Below are 15478 nucleotides of genomic sequence, written 5' to 3'. Positions count from 1 at the left end.
TATGGGCCGGATCAAGTCAGGATCGATCTGAGCTTAAGCATGATAATAACATATTTTATAACTGCTCAAGTTTTCTGAAACTTGAAATATAGGCCTAAAATTTTGTCTAAACCCGTCCATATTTGCAAATGATGGGTGTCGTGTCCACCAATATAAATCTACGCGTAATTTGCAATTTAAGCAGTATAGGGAGTAGGGTCGTTCCCTCAGAGACTAGATTTACTGAAAATTGTTTCTCTCTCAACCAGACTTGTGTCTGGGCAGTTGTCGTGCCTAAGAAATTTGGGGGGATAAAATTTGAAAACCTGGAACCTGAAATAAATAGGGAAAAAAATGCGTGAAAAGTAAAAGCTGGAAATAAAATAATAAAAACAGTTAAATAAATCTGAAGAAAATTTAATTAAACTAAGCTCAACTTTAGGCACTGGCTTTTCTCATCTTTAAACCGATCCTTGAAATTAGATGAACTCCTCTTTTCCAATAAGCTAGTTATAGCTACCAAGGATGCCTCAGACACCAACTCTTCCTTGTGTAAATTAGTTATGGAACATACTATCACTAACCTTTACTGATCGAACAACCAATGAAACGTTTGTGATTTAGAACTCCAGCAGCTTTGCGTTCTAGAAGAGCCTAGCTCGAACCAATGTCCTCAATCGCCTGGGACATTTAAATTCAGTTACTATTTCCCTTGACGGAACCAAACAGCAATCCCAACTTGGCACGCCAATGTGTTCACAGACAACCGATTAGACAATCAATTCTTTCGGAATTCCAACTGTACGTCTAACCACACTAAATCAAACGATATCTTTTTTGTCTTAGTGTTGATTTGACTTTCTGAGTTGACAAAATCATAGCCTTAATCCGGAGAAATAATAAGTACTGGAATTTAGGAGTTAAATTGCTCGGGTTCATAACTCATGGGACTTGACGACTAACTCCGACCTAAAGCTGAAAATGGATTTAGTTGACTAAGGTTTGGGGCATGTTGGTATTGGGCATAGTTGGAGAAGGTTGAATAAATAAAAAAGAAATGGAAGTAAGTGGATGAGGGTGATGCAAGGATTGGGTGCCAAAGCTAGGAACTAATAGATGGAAAAAATATAAGGCATCAATGTCAGCAACTAAATTTGCAAAAAGGAAAGAAAAAGATTGAATTCGAGAGATATAAGTTTGATTAAAAACTTGATGATTAAATGAACAAAATAGCCCCCTATTTATACTAGTGGCTTTTCCAAATTAAGAGCCACTAGCCATAGAAAATCAAGGAAATAAAATATTCCATGATATAAAAATCCCTACATAATCTCCCACTAAGTCAACATAAAATTTCAACTAATTACGTCTTGGAAAAATTCTTCTTTAGCCCGCCTTCTTTTCTCATTTCTTTAATCTAATCCAATTGTTTCCTTTTTCTTCTATTTAGCCCCAAATTGCATCCCTGCACAAAATTCAATATAAAAATGGAAAAATCAGTGGTACACTCTCATAAATTAACCAATTTAATTACATAAAATATATAATTTTAGCATTTAATCAAATCCCCCTACTTAGTTCATGCTAGTCCTAGAGCATTTTGTATGTATCTGCAAAAGGGAAAATTTCCTCCATAATAGGATTTGACCCCCATGGTTTGCACAATTCAACAATTTAGTCCTTACATATTAACCTAGCCTAAGAAATAAGAAGGACCTACCCCTCAGTTTATTATTTTTGTACTTAGGACATTTTCAAATTTTTTGATGCGATTCATGATGACAATCTAAGCACCATGTTTCAGTTACGCGATTCGGACGTCTCTAAGCGGGTTATTTCGCCCTACTCCTGATAGCTTGTTAGCGGAGTGAGTGCAAAGAAATTGGATAACCACACGAACCTTTTTACGCAAGATGTGATGACAACCCAAGCACTATATTCCGGTTACTCGGTCCAATGTACAACCCCAATTTTCACTCTTAACGTTCATATTTTACATTATCCCAATGTCCCAATGTAATTTAAAGAATAAAAAGTAAAGATAAGTAGGAAAAAGATAGAAAAAGAAACTCCCCATGTATTTCAACGTCGTGGAGGGTGGCCTCGTAGATGTGTCCACGGTTGTAATACCCCCTACCCGTATTCGTCGCCGAAATAGAGTATGAGGTATTACCAGATTTTACCGAATAAATATATTTTATTTTTAAAAAAAAAAGAAACTCAATATAACCTCTTTATAAAAATCTAATCTTCCCTGCAAATTTTGAACCGAGACCAATCCAACACAACCAATCCATTTCAATATATTTTCAAGATAGATTTATCGTATTCATAAGATAATCTTATCACATACCAAAACCAAAATTTGTTAGCCATACCAATGGCTAACCATACATTCATTTCACATTAACATCTACTTTACTAGCTTATACATGTCATTGATTTCCAAAATAAAGTTTCTTTATATACCAAGATCTTGAGGTTGATAGTGTGATGCGTCTCCGACCAAATTCGACTTCTGAGCTCTTAACACTATAAAACAGGGGAAAAAGAAACAGGGTAAGCACTTTGTTCTTAGTAAGCTCATGTAACAAGAATTATACTTACCTAATATTTTCAATACAATGCAATAAACATTCATACATCCATTCAATACATTATTCCCCTATCATGCACAAACTCGACATTCAAATTAGTCCAATAATTTCCATGTATCAATAATATATATCATGATTGATGAGCTCATCAATTCCATGATTTCCATTCCCTTGTTATTTTTCCATATTTATCCTGTTGAATTTCTCGGAATTTCGATGGATTTTCAAAAGGACACCTAAGTGTACAAATCTTGGTCCATTAATTCATATTCATGTGCGCACATTTCCATTTCAGAGAGCATACTCCCGCGAACCTCATCCTTACAGTGGGATTACCAGTCCAGGCTAAATCCCCTGTAATATAAACTCATAGAGTATTGTCGGGATTACCAGTCCAGGCTAAATCCCCTGCAATGACAATTACTCTAATGAGCTTGGATCTGAATTACAAGTCCAGGCTAAATTCAGACCCTAATTTGGATTACCCGTCCGGGCTAAATTCATTTTCCACATATTCTTCGGGAGGGCTATATCAGGATAGGATCACCCGTCCGGGCTAGATCCTTTTTACCGTCAATTCCTTTTCAGAGATCCATCGAATTTTCCTTTCATTCAACCGGGATTTATTTCCTCTTTTCATCAAGAATATCAATACTTCATCAATTATCATACAATAAACATCCAAATCATATTCACATCAATAACAAACATTTCAAGCATTTATGAATATAAGTCAAGTTACACGAACTTACCTCGACACTTGTTTGTAAACAAAAATCTACTAATCCCGAACTTTTTCTTTTCCTCGATCTAGCTTCGTATTTGAATTTTCTGGATCTAAATAAATAAATTTAATCATTAATCTAATACATTTCATGTTCATATGTAACATTCTCTATAATTCCATTATTATTTATAGTACATTCAAAGTTGTCTCACTGAGTCACAGTAGCTAAATTATTTATATCTTGAGCTAGGAACTCCATATTAAGATTCGCTAATTTTCCCTAAAACTAGACTCACATATATTCTTACCATAAAATTTTCAGAATTTTTGGTTTAGCCAACAGGTACAGTTTATTCTTTAAAGTTTCCCCTATTTCATTATTTGACAGTTCCGACCCCTCTTCACTAAAAATTAATTATCTCATTGTACAGAATTTGGATGATGTTTCTATTTGTTTCTTCTGAAAATAGACTCATTAAAGATTCTAACCATATAAATTATAACTCATAATAAATTTTTTTAAATTTTTACTGATTTTCCAAAGTCAGAACAGGGGAACCCGAATTCATTCTGACCTTATCTCACAAAATCTATTATATCTCATGATTTACAATTCCATTGATTAAAATGTTTCTTCTATGAGAAACTAGACTCAATAATATTTAATTTCATATTTTATTCATCCTCTAATTCGATTTCTATAATTTTTGGTGATTTTTCAAAATTAGACTACTGCTGCTGTCCAAAACTGTTTTAGTGTATGATGTTAATTACCATTTTCCCTAAACTTTCAATAAATGATAATTTCATCCCTGCTCAATTAACCTCTCAATTGAGCTGATTTTTTCTCAATTAACACTTTATCCCATCACTTTAAACTACTTTATAATCTTTGGAAATCAGAATTTTAGTAATAGACTTTAATTCCAAACTTTTTCACAATTAGGTCTTACAAATCAATTTCTATTGAAATTACCTAAGAAAATCATCTCATAAACAAATTTAAGCTTCAATTTCATGCTATTTCATCATAAAATTCCAGCACATATTCATAGCAACTTTTAAATTTATTCATAAAATCAAAAACTAATGAATTTAGTTATAGGACCTAGTTGTAAAAGTCTTAGAAACACAAAAATTACAAGAAAAAGGCAAGGATTAACTCACTTGGTGCAAAAATTATGAAAACCAGCTTGAAGAAACCCTTAGGATGTTTTTGGCTGATGAAAATGCAGAAAAATAAAGAGAAATCTAGATAATTCCACTTTAGTCCTAACTTTTAAAGCAAATTTTGCAATATTCCAATTTTACCCTTAATTCTTCAATTCTCCTGATTTTTCTCAGCTTATGCCGCCCAAAATATCTCATTTTGGGGTTATTTTCAATTTATGTCTCTCCTCATTTAACAATTGAGCTATTTAATCCTTCTAGTAACTTTTACATCTTTTTAATTTAGTCCTTTTCACTTAATTGACTACCCAAACATTAAAATTTTCTAACGAAATTTTATACCATATTATTAACACTTCATAAATATTTATAAAAATTTTTTTGACTTGGTTTTATGAGATTGAGGTCTCAATACCTTATTTTTACCTAATTTTTCAATAATTTCTTTTTTAACTAACTACTAAATCGGTAAAATTTTTCTATCGATATTTTCTTATGATTTTCCTATCATACCAATATTCATGCAAAAATATAAAAATAAATTTCTCTTTAAATCAGATTTGTGGTTACGAAACCACTATTCCGATAACCTTGAATTTGGGCCATTACAACGGTGTTAAATGGTGGGTCCTTGGTTGAAATTGAAGGAATTTTGTGGGCTGACATGGGGGGCCTAAATTTTGTTTTGGAAGGTCTACCTGCAAAATAAAATAAAATAGAGGGAAGAAAAATAAAATAAAATGTGCAATTTTTATTTCTTGAATTTATAACTTAGCTAATGCTATGCTTAAATATTCAAGAAATAAATTATTAAAAACTAAGATTATGGGATTTAGTAAAATAGTCATGATAAATACACCAGGTAAGTTCCCAGGAAAGAGAGGTGAGTCACAATGGACATTCTTAAGTACGAAGTCTTTCCTTAGACAGAACCGATCTTCGACATGCATTTTCACTTTCCGTTTTATCTTTCTAAAAATTTTATTTGCATAAAGGAAAAATTTGGGTTGCCTCCCAACAGTGCTTTGTTTAACGCCGTTAGCTCGACGACCTGTTATTCAAATTCTTTATCCTTTTGTAATAGACTGCAAAGCGGTTGCATGATCTTCGAGAAACCTTTTATGAATTGTCTGTAAAATCCTACATGGCCAAGAAACGAACGAACTGCCCTCACAAATGTGGGGTAAGGTAATGAGTCAATAATATCCGTTTTTACGTTATCGACCTCAATTTCTTTCGAGGAAACTATATGACCCAAAATTAATCCTTTGTCAACCATGAAGTGGCATTTTTCATAATGTAAAACAAGACTACTAAATTCTAGGCATCTTTGTAATATCTTAGCAAGATTATTAAGACATTCGTTAAAAGAGTTACCGTACACCGTGAAGTCATCCATGACGACTTTAATGATTTTCTTGACATAACCGGAGAATATGCTCACCATGCATCTCTGGGAAGTGGCCAGAGCATTACAGAGTCCAAACGGTATTTGTCTATACGCAAACGTTCTAAAGGGGCACGTGAAAGTTGTTTTGTCTTGATCCTCAGGTGCCACCGGAATTTGGAAAAATCCCGAGTACCCATCGAGACAACAATAATGGGTCTTACTAGCTAATCACTCGAGCATTTGATCGATGAAGAGAAGTGGAAAATGGTCTTTTCAGGTAGCTGCGTTTATCTTCCTGTAATCGATGCCAACCTTCTATCCATTCTGGACTCTGGTAGGAACTAGCTCCCCTAACGAGTTTTTCACCACTGTCACGCCAGTTTTCTTCGGCAAGACATAAATTGAGCTAGCCCAATCATTGTCAGAAATCGAGTATATCATTCTAGCATCTAACAGTTTCTAGATCTTATTCTTTACAACCTCCACCATGGGTGGGGTAAGACGCCTTTGAGCATCTATCTTTGGTTTCATGTTATCTTCGATGGAAATTTTATGCATACAAGTCGATGGACTTAGCCCTTTTATGTCGGTTAGTGTCCAACCAATAGCTTCCTTATAATCCACGAGAACTTGAACTAGACTTTCCTCCTCGTCTTTGGTTAGTTTGTTTGACACTATCACCGGTAAAGTGTCGTTTTCTCCCAAAAAGATGTACTTAAGATGGTCCGGTAATATTTTAAGCTCCAAGGTTGATGGCTACAAAACTGAAGGCAACTTTTTAGTTTTGGAAGGTAATTGTTCAAATTGGTTACCTCGATTTGTCAATGATGGTTGCGTCTCCAAGTGCTTGACAATTTCTCGTAATGGATCTTCTATAATTGATAGTTCCTCGAGATAATTTAAAACATCCATGTTAATGCTTCTGTAAAGAACAGTTTCCAACTCATCAAAGTCATGATATTCAGAATAAGATTGAGTTAAACAATCTATAATATCGATACTAGAAATATTTGACAGTGAGTTAGGATGACTCATAGCTTTGTAGACGTTGAATTTCATGATTTCACCATCAAACTCCATTGTCAGTGTTCCGCTCTAAACATCAATTTTTGCGCTTGCGGTACTTAGGAACGGCCTTCCAAGCAAAATGTCAGATGAATTAGTTGAGTTATCGTCCTCCATATTAATAATGTAGAAATCTACAGGGAAAACTAATTCGTTATCTTTAACAAGAACGTCTTCAAGCAACCCTTCGGGATAGATGACTGACCTATCCGCCAATTGGATTATTACTCCTGTCTTTTTCAAAGGACCCGCGTTAATCAACTTATAAATAGAATAAGGCATAACATTAATGGAAGCCCCTAAATCACACATGGCTTTCTTAATGCCTACATTACCTATCTCACAGGAAATAGCAAACACACATTGGTCATTGTATTTGGGCGGAACTTTCTTTTGCAGTACTGCGGAGACATTTTCTCCTACATTTACTTTTTTGTTACCTATTAACCTCCTCTTGCTAGTACACAATTCCTTGAGGAATTTTCCTTTTCCCGAGGGATTTTTTTGATAGCGTTGAGCAAAGGGATATTTACCTCCACCTTCCTGAATGTTTCGAGGATTTTTTTCCTCCTTCTTTTTCTTATCCTTTGTAAGCCTCCCTAGAAAATGAGGTGGCTCACGACTGGTTTCTAAATTTCTTATTCCGGTTTGACTTTTAGATCAGAGATTTGCTTTTCCCGTTCCTTTTCTTGCCCATGACTTTTGTCTAGAACTGTTTCCAGAACCTTTGAGCTACGAAGAGTTATTGCACTTACATTTTACCTAGGATTCGACTCTGTCTGGGACGGTAATTTACCTTGAGATTCCAAATGTTTAACTGCCATCGACAATTTACTAACTTAATTAGTTAACTCTTGTATCGATGCGTCTGTCCTCTGTTGATATTTTGCAGCATCGACAACAAGTCTTTCCACAATAGCTTCTAAAGATATGCTCGGCTTGGGTTGTTGTTGTGGTGGTTGTAAAGGTCTCGATTGGTATGATGGATTATATCGGGGATTAGCTCCGTAATTCAAGCTGGGATGATCCTACCACCCAGGATTGTAAGTGTTGGAGAAAGGATCATAGTGTCTTTGCAAAGGTCCTGGAAAACTTTCGATAACATCAACATGTGCCGTTGAATTATCATTAAGGATTGGGCATAAATCCATCAGATGTTCAGACGTAGTACAAATTCCACACAGTTGGGTCAGATTCTTCTTTTCTGTAAGCACAGATTGAACAATATTAGTAAGCTTATCCAATTTATCTTCTAAAGATGAAACATTTACCCCATTAACCCTTCTTATCGGTTCTGAATTCGACCGATACTGTTGAGAATTTACCGCCATGGTTGATATCAAATCTCTTACCTTTTGAGGAGTCATATCGACAAGCGCCCCTCCACTAGCAGCGTCAATCATCTTCATTTTCATAAGGAGCAAACCCTCACAGAAACATTGAAGAAGTAATTGTTCGGTCAAACCGTGTTGATGACAACTTGCACACAATTTTTTGTATCGCTCCCAATAGTCATAGAGCGATTCATTCTCCAATTGGCAAATTCCCACTATGTCTCTCCTAAGTTTAGTTGCTCGCGATGCTAGAAAGAATCTTTCAAGAAATACAGGAGATAAGTTATCCCATGTTGTAATAGAACCGAGGGTAAGTAAAATAATCATTCTCTTGCTGTATCAATTAAAGAAAAAGGAAAGGCTCGAAGATTGATTTCATCTTCGGTTACTCCTTGAGGTTTCATGCTTGAGCAGACCATGTGGAATTCTTTCAAGTGAGTGTGTGGATTTTCGTTCTTCAAGCCTCGAAAAATAGGCAAAAGGTGAATCAGTGCTGATTTTAACTCGAACGGGGTTCCTCCAAAATTGGATAGTTGATGCATAACGGTGTTTGCTCGTTGGGAGCAGCGGCTAGTTGACGAATGGTTCAGTTTGCCATCCCTTCTGGTTCACTGAGGTTGTCTTTTACTTCTTTTGTTTCAAAAAGTGGTTCAGTCTCAGGTTCAACCACTTCGACTTGTTTTCCATGTTGAATTGCCTCTGCACGTTTAAGAGCTTCTGTCTCTTTTCGTTGTGCTCGTGCTGATTTCTCGATCTCTGGGTTGTATTCGAGATCTCCGGATGAAGTTCTGGTCATGAAGACGATTTAAACAATTGTAAGTGTTGCCAGTCCCTAACAACAGCGCCAAAACTGATGGGTGTCGAGTCCATCAATATAAACCTACGTCTAATTTGAAATTTAAGCAGTATAGGGAGTAGGGTTGATCCCTCAGAGACTGGATTTACTGAAAATTGTTTCTCTCTCGACCAGATTCGTGCCTGGGCAGTTATCGTGCCCAAGAAATTTGGGGGGATAAAATTTGAAAACCTGGAACCTGAGATAAATAGGGAAAAAATGCGTGAAAAGTAAAAGCTGGAAATAAAATAATAAAAACAGTTAAATAAATCTGAAGAAAATTTAATTAAACTAAGCTCAGCTTTAGGCACGGGTTTTTCTCGTCTTTGAACCGATCCTCGAAATTAAATGAACTCCTCTTTTCCAATAAGCTAGTTATAGCTACCAAGGACGCCTTGGACACCAACTATTCCTTGTGTAAATTAGTTATGCAATGTCTATAACTAACCCTTACCGATCAAACAACCAACAAAACGTTTGTGATTTAGAACTCCGGTAGCTTTGCGTTCTAGAAGAGCCTAGCTCAAACCAATGTCCTTAACCGTGTGGGACATTTAAATCTAGTTACTATTTCCCTTGACGGAACCAAACAGCAATCCCAACTTGGCACGCCAATGTGTTCATAGAAAACCGATTAGACAATCGATCCTTTCGGAATTCCAACTATACGTCTAACCACACTAAATCAAACGACGTCTTTTTTGACTTAGTGTTGATTTGACTTTGTGAGTTGACAAAATCATACTCTTAATCCGGAGAAATAATAAGTACTGGAATTTAGGAGTTAAATTGCTTGGGTTCATAACTCACGGGTCTTGACGAGGCTAACTCCGACCTAAAGCTGAAAATGAATTTAGTTGACTAAGGTTTGTGGCATGTTGGTATTGGGCATAGTTAGAGAAGGTTGAATAAATTAAAAAGAAATGGAAGTAAGTGGGTGAGGGTGACGCAATGATTGGGTGCCAAAGCTAGGAACTAATAGATGGAAAAAATATAATGCATCAATGTCAACAACTAAATTTGCAAAAAGGAAAGAAAAAGATTGAATTCAAGAGATATAAGTTTGATTAAAAACTTGATGATTAAATGGACAAAGTAGCCTCCTATTTATACTAGTGGCTTTGCCAAATTAAGAGCCACTAGTCATAGAAAATCAAGGAAATAAAATATTCCATGATATAAAAATCCCTACATAATCTCCCACTAAGTCAACATAAAATTTCAGCTAATTACGTCTTGGAAAAATTCTGCTTTGGCCCACCTTCTTTACTCATTTCTTCAATCTAGCCCAATTGTTTCCTTTTTCTTCTATTTAGCCCCAAATTGCATCCCTACACAAAATTCAATATAAAAAAGGAAAAATCAGTGGTGCACTCTCATAAATTAACCAATTTAATTACATAAAATATATAATTTTAGCATTTAATCAGTAAATGGCTGAACCAAACTAATTTTGGATCTGTTTATATTATTTTTAAAAATATATTTATATTATTTTTATTTTATATTTAATAATATTGTATATTTTTCATTTATTAAAATTCTATAGATAAACATCTTAACATTTTTTAATATTTATATTATAGTATTATATATAATTATAGATTTAGTTTTTATGTGTTATAAAACGCATGATATATAAAAAGAACATAATATAATATATTATAGACATAGAAAAACAAGTAGAGCCAAATTAGGTTCCAACCTTGAATATTCAAATTCAAACGTGATTTATATTTCAAACGAATCTAATTTTTTTATCCAAATTTAATTTTTGAACTTAATATTTTAATCATATCCTCTCAAATTTCGTACAATATTCATGAATAGGTGACTGTATTTCCAAGCAATTAATATGGATATTTATTTGCATGCTTTTCTTGTTTTCCTTGAATTCCTTTCCTTTCTCACTCTTCCTCTGACCATAAATACATGGAAATGTTATTAGTTAACCGGTATGGCCTTTCTTAAATTTATATTAAAAATATTAATTTCAAGTATAATGTCATTAATTTAGGTTAAGGTCATGCTATATAAAAAGAAAATATAATATATATTTTAATTGGTTTAAGGGTGTAAAAGTTCTCAAACTATTTAAAAAAGTAAATTAAGTTTTTGTTTTTTTATTCAATTGGATACTTAAACTTTTAAAATACATCAAAAAGGCTCTTAATTTGTTTCATAAAAAGCAATAAAGCCTTTCTTTCTTCTTCTTTTTTTTTTTGCACTCAATTGGGTACTTAAATAGTTAAAATACATCGAAAAGACCCTCAAAATTTAAAAAAATGCAATTAAGCCCCTGTTTTTATTTTTTCACTCAATTGCCAAAATGCATCAAAAAGACCATTTGACCATAAACTTTAACAATTGACCATTAAAGTTAACTGCCCCTAATTTTTTTTCAGTTAAAGTCACCCCGTGTCACAACAATTATGTCACATGTGACAAATAAATTATAAAAATAAAAATCTATAAAATTATAAAATTATTAAACTTTAATAAAAATAAAAATTATATATATAAAAATCGTAAAAGAAATATAAAATTTTATAAAATCATAAAAATTTATAAAATGCATCAAAAACCTTTAACCGTTAAAGTTAACGATCCTAGTTTTTTTTTTTCATTAAAGTCATCACATGTCGCAACACAACATGACATATGATGAAAAATGATAGAAAAATAAAAGTTATAGAAAAATCATAAATGCTTCTTTTGGTATGATAATTTTATAATTCTTTTACAAATTTTATATTTCTTAACATTTTTTATCATTTTCTTATGACTTTATAAAATTATATATATTTTTCTATATTTCTACATATTTTATAATTTTTTACAATTTTTATAATCTTTTTCTAATTTTTAATAAAAATTAAATATTTTTTATACCTTTTATTGATTTTTATTTTTTATCAATTTTTTCACATGTCACGTCATGATTGTGACACGTGGTGACTTTAACTGAAAAAAAAATTAGAGGCAGTTAGCTTTAACAGTCAACAGTTAAAATTAACGGTTAAAGGGCCTTTTTGATGCATTTTGGCAATTCAAATACCCAATTGAGTGGAGAAAAAAAACAATTGAGCCATTGCTCTTTTTTTTGAAAAAATTTGAGGGCCTTTTTGATGAATTTTGAAAGTTTAAGTATGTAAAAAAAAGACTTAATTACTTTATATTTTGAAAAAATTTGAGGATTTTTCACACCCTTAAATCTTTTTAATTCCATAAAAGTATGGTGTTAATACATGTATTAATTGTAAAAAATAATTAAATTAGGAAAGAGGATTATTATTTAAATATGTTAATAAATGTACAATTGATTTTATAATAATTTGTGACAAAATTGAAAAGTTTTGATATAGAGAGTAACCTTACACAATTTCTCTTTTGTCAACAAATAATTTATCTTTTAAATCAAAATTTAAGTTAATAATAATTAATACCACCAAGTATGACCTTTCATTTTTTTTAAGAAAATATTTATTAACGTAACTAATATTCGCTATAACACTTATAAATGGCTCCATATTTATTGTTACATTACTCCAAGAGAAAGAACAGAAAAAAAAAAGTCTCTTCCTCTCTCTCAAAGACAGACGAACAAGAAGAATCTTTGGCTATGGCTGCCGACGTTAGCTCTTTACATAGAGTTTTAAGCGGGTACAAGGATGAACTAACGGTGGGGAATGAATCTGGTGGACCAAAATCAACAGCTTTGATTACTAGAGACCTTCTTGGCTTCGGAGGTGGTGGCTCCGCCTTCACCGATACCAAAAATGATCAATCCCAAGAACTTGACCTTGACCTTCATGTCCCTAACGGATGGGAAAAGCGCCTTGACTTGAAGGTACTCTCTCTTTCTTTTATTTTATCATATGAATATTTTCAGTGATGGTTTCAATTTCGTACTCTGTTTTTAAGTCAATGGGAATTTTATTGTTCTTTGTTTCCCTACTAAAAGGAAATCAAATTCTCAACTTTCTTCATTGTTTTGATAATATTTGATTTGATTTGATTTCAGTTATATTGTTAAGGTTCTTGCTAAATTCAATTCTGTTTGGATGATGAGAAAATGGGGGATTAAATCAGCTTTAATGTCTCCAAAATGTAAATTATTTACCTCTACAATTTAAACCCAGCTTTCTCTCCTTAAATAATTCAATACAATTTGGTTGGCTCATTCATTGTTTACTTCAACTGAAATAAGCCATTTATTTCTAATCAAATTCTAAATAAACATAATCCATTCATTATTTTGACATTTTATTTCCTTGTATAGATTGATTTTAATGAGCAATCAACAACATTAAAATTTGCATTTATTTACCTTGAAATTTATTATGCTCTTCAATGCTCTGCAACTTCTAAGGCCACCTGCCTTCTTTACTTTTTTTTATTAATTATTATAACTTCTCTTTGAATCTTCAGATCACTCTTATCTTTAATTATTATTTATATGTTTAATTCAAAAAATAATGCATTAATTTATGGTTTTGTTAATGGTTGCAGTCTGGTAGAGTGTACTTGCAAAGATGCAATTCAACATATTCATCATCATCATCCGATGGGACTAAGCACCAAACCAATCCAACAGTGGCAAAGCTTCAAGATTTAAATATCCCAACATCCCCATTGCCTTGTAAACCTTTGCTAAATCTATTCGATGCGAGCAACTTAGAATTGAAATTAGTCCCATCATCAAGCAATTACCAGAGCGTGTGCACCCTTGACAAAGTAAAATCCGCGCTCGAAAGGGCTGAGAAAGAGCTGATAAAGAAGCGAACATCACCGTCATCATTGTGGAAATCATCCTTATCACCCTCCTATTCTTCATCATCATCTTCAATCAAAGATTCACAAAAAGGTGAATTTAGTAAAGAGAAGTTTGCATCACCGGTTGCGGCTGGCTGCCCGGGTTGCTTATCCTATGTGTTGATAATGAAACATAACCCTAAATGCCCTAGATGCAATACCCTTGTTCCTATTATGCCAGCTGCTAAGAAGCCTCGCATTGATCTCAATATATCAATTTGAGGGACTTCAATATCCAATGCTTAACTATATGATTTTGTAAATGATAGATGAATTAGATCTTACCAAAAATTGAGCATATGTATATGGAAAAATGGATGGGCAAAAGCAACAAGACGAGAGGGAAAAATATAACGTTTAGATTGGTGGGTTTTATTGGTAAAAGAAGTTGGAAATTTTTCTCATTTCTTTATGGTAAGAGATATAGATGTTGAAATTCAATTTTATATTTACGTTAATATCACTTTTAAAACTAATTGTAGTATTAATATATATTTTTAAATCGCATGTTAGCTTAAAATTTAATTTTCTGATTTTCCATAAGATGGTATCCTTGGATATGTTTCTAACTAACCTATAAGGCCTGGTTTATAAGATTTATTAGCTTTTTAAGCTTTCTTGCATTGAAAAATTTAAAAAAAAAAATCAATTGAGAAGGAATAAAGTTAATTAGAAATGCCCAGGTTAGGTGTATCTTACATCAATTCATTGTGTAATTGCTATAAGTTCCGGAAAAGCCTAAATGCACTTTATCAACACATCAAGGAATCTACACCACACGCGCTCTTCAAATATATCATTTAGGCAATGCAATCCAAATTCCAATATTTACTTTATATTGAATTTGTGAAAGATTAAATCTCGATTATAATTATCACATTGCTTTAATCTTAGTAGTTTAGATTCAAAATTACAACTTGAATAGCTACAATTACAATTAATTATTATAAAAAATACAATTGAATCTTTAAAAAACACAACTGGACTTGTAAACAAAATATAAATTTGAATAATATCGTCAAACATAAATCAAAATAAAATCTTATAAACAATCGAAATTTCAACCTTGTTATGAAACAAAAATTGATTGATAGGGGTTTAGAATTTTTGAGCAATAGCAAGTCCTAATTAATTTTGTATATTGAATTAATTATACTTGCAACATAATATATAGGGTTCTTGGCAAACAATTAATACCCTTAAAGGATTCTGATCCAACTGAAAACGAAAGAAACTCAACAGAAATGCTATAAAGTCTAAAAACATTAATTGAAAAATCAATTAAGCTTTGAGTGCTCAACAATTTCCCAATGGTTTTAAGGCATATATGTACTATTTAATTAACTTTACTTTATTAAACTCATTTTCTGTTGTCCATTTGGCTTTGTTAGATCATAAAATAAAAAAGATAGTGATGTACAAAAATACGGTTGTATCATATAAATGTTTGAAAACTGCATTCAACTACACTTCGTCAAATGATGAACTTTATTACGGTTGCTGCATGAAGCTAATTAAGGGTCATTTACTAGACCAATTCATAAATATACCTAACACATAATAAAT

At 32.6% G+C, this 15478-nt stretch overlaps 2 protein-coding genes across 2 annotated transcripts; one reads left to right on the top strand and one right to left on the bottom strand.

Annotated features, from left to right (window-relative positions):
* Positions 1 to 6958: 6958 nt before the first annotated feature.
* On the bottom strand, positions 6959 to 7752 carry LOC105781577 (uncharacterized). Its single transcript, XM_012606101.1, has 2 exons — positions 7725 to 7752; positions 6959 to 7527 (listed from the first exon to the last, which is right to left on the bottom strand). Exons 1-2 carry the CDS (start codon positions 7750 to 7752, stop codon positions 6959 to 6961), a joined length of 597 nt encoding a protein of 198 aa, XP_012461555.1.
* A 4885-nt stretch (positions 7753 to 12637) lies between these two features.
* LOC105784157 (uncharacterized) lies at positions 12638 to 14432 on the top strand. The gene is made up of 2 exons (XM_012609956.2): positions 12638 to 12947; positions 13610 to 14432. Exons 1-2 carry the CDS (start codon positions 12720 to 12722, stop codon positions 14132 to 14134), a joined length of 753 nt encoding a protein of 250 aa, XP_012465410.1. The 5' UTR covers positions 12638 to 12719; the 3' UTR covers positions 14135 to 14432.
* Positions 14433 to 15478: the final 1046 nt, after the last annotated feature.

This window comes from Gossypium raimondii, chromosome 13 (assembly GCF_025698545.1).
Source record: "Gossypium raimondii isolate GPD5lz chromosome 13, ASM2569854v1, whole genome shotgun sequence".
NCBI classification, from domain to species: Eukaryota; Viridiplantae; Streptophyta; class Magnoliopsida; order Malvales; family Malvaceae; genus Gossypium; species Gossypium raimondii.
This window is presented reverse-complemented; position numbering and strand designations above follow the sequence as displayed.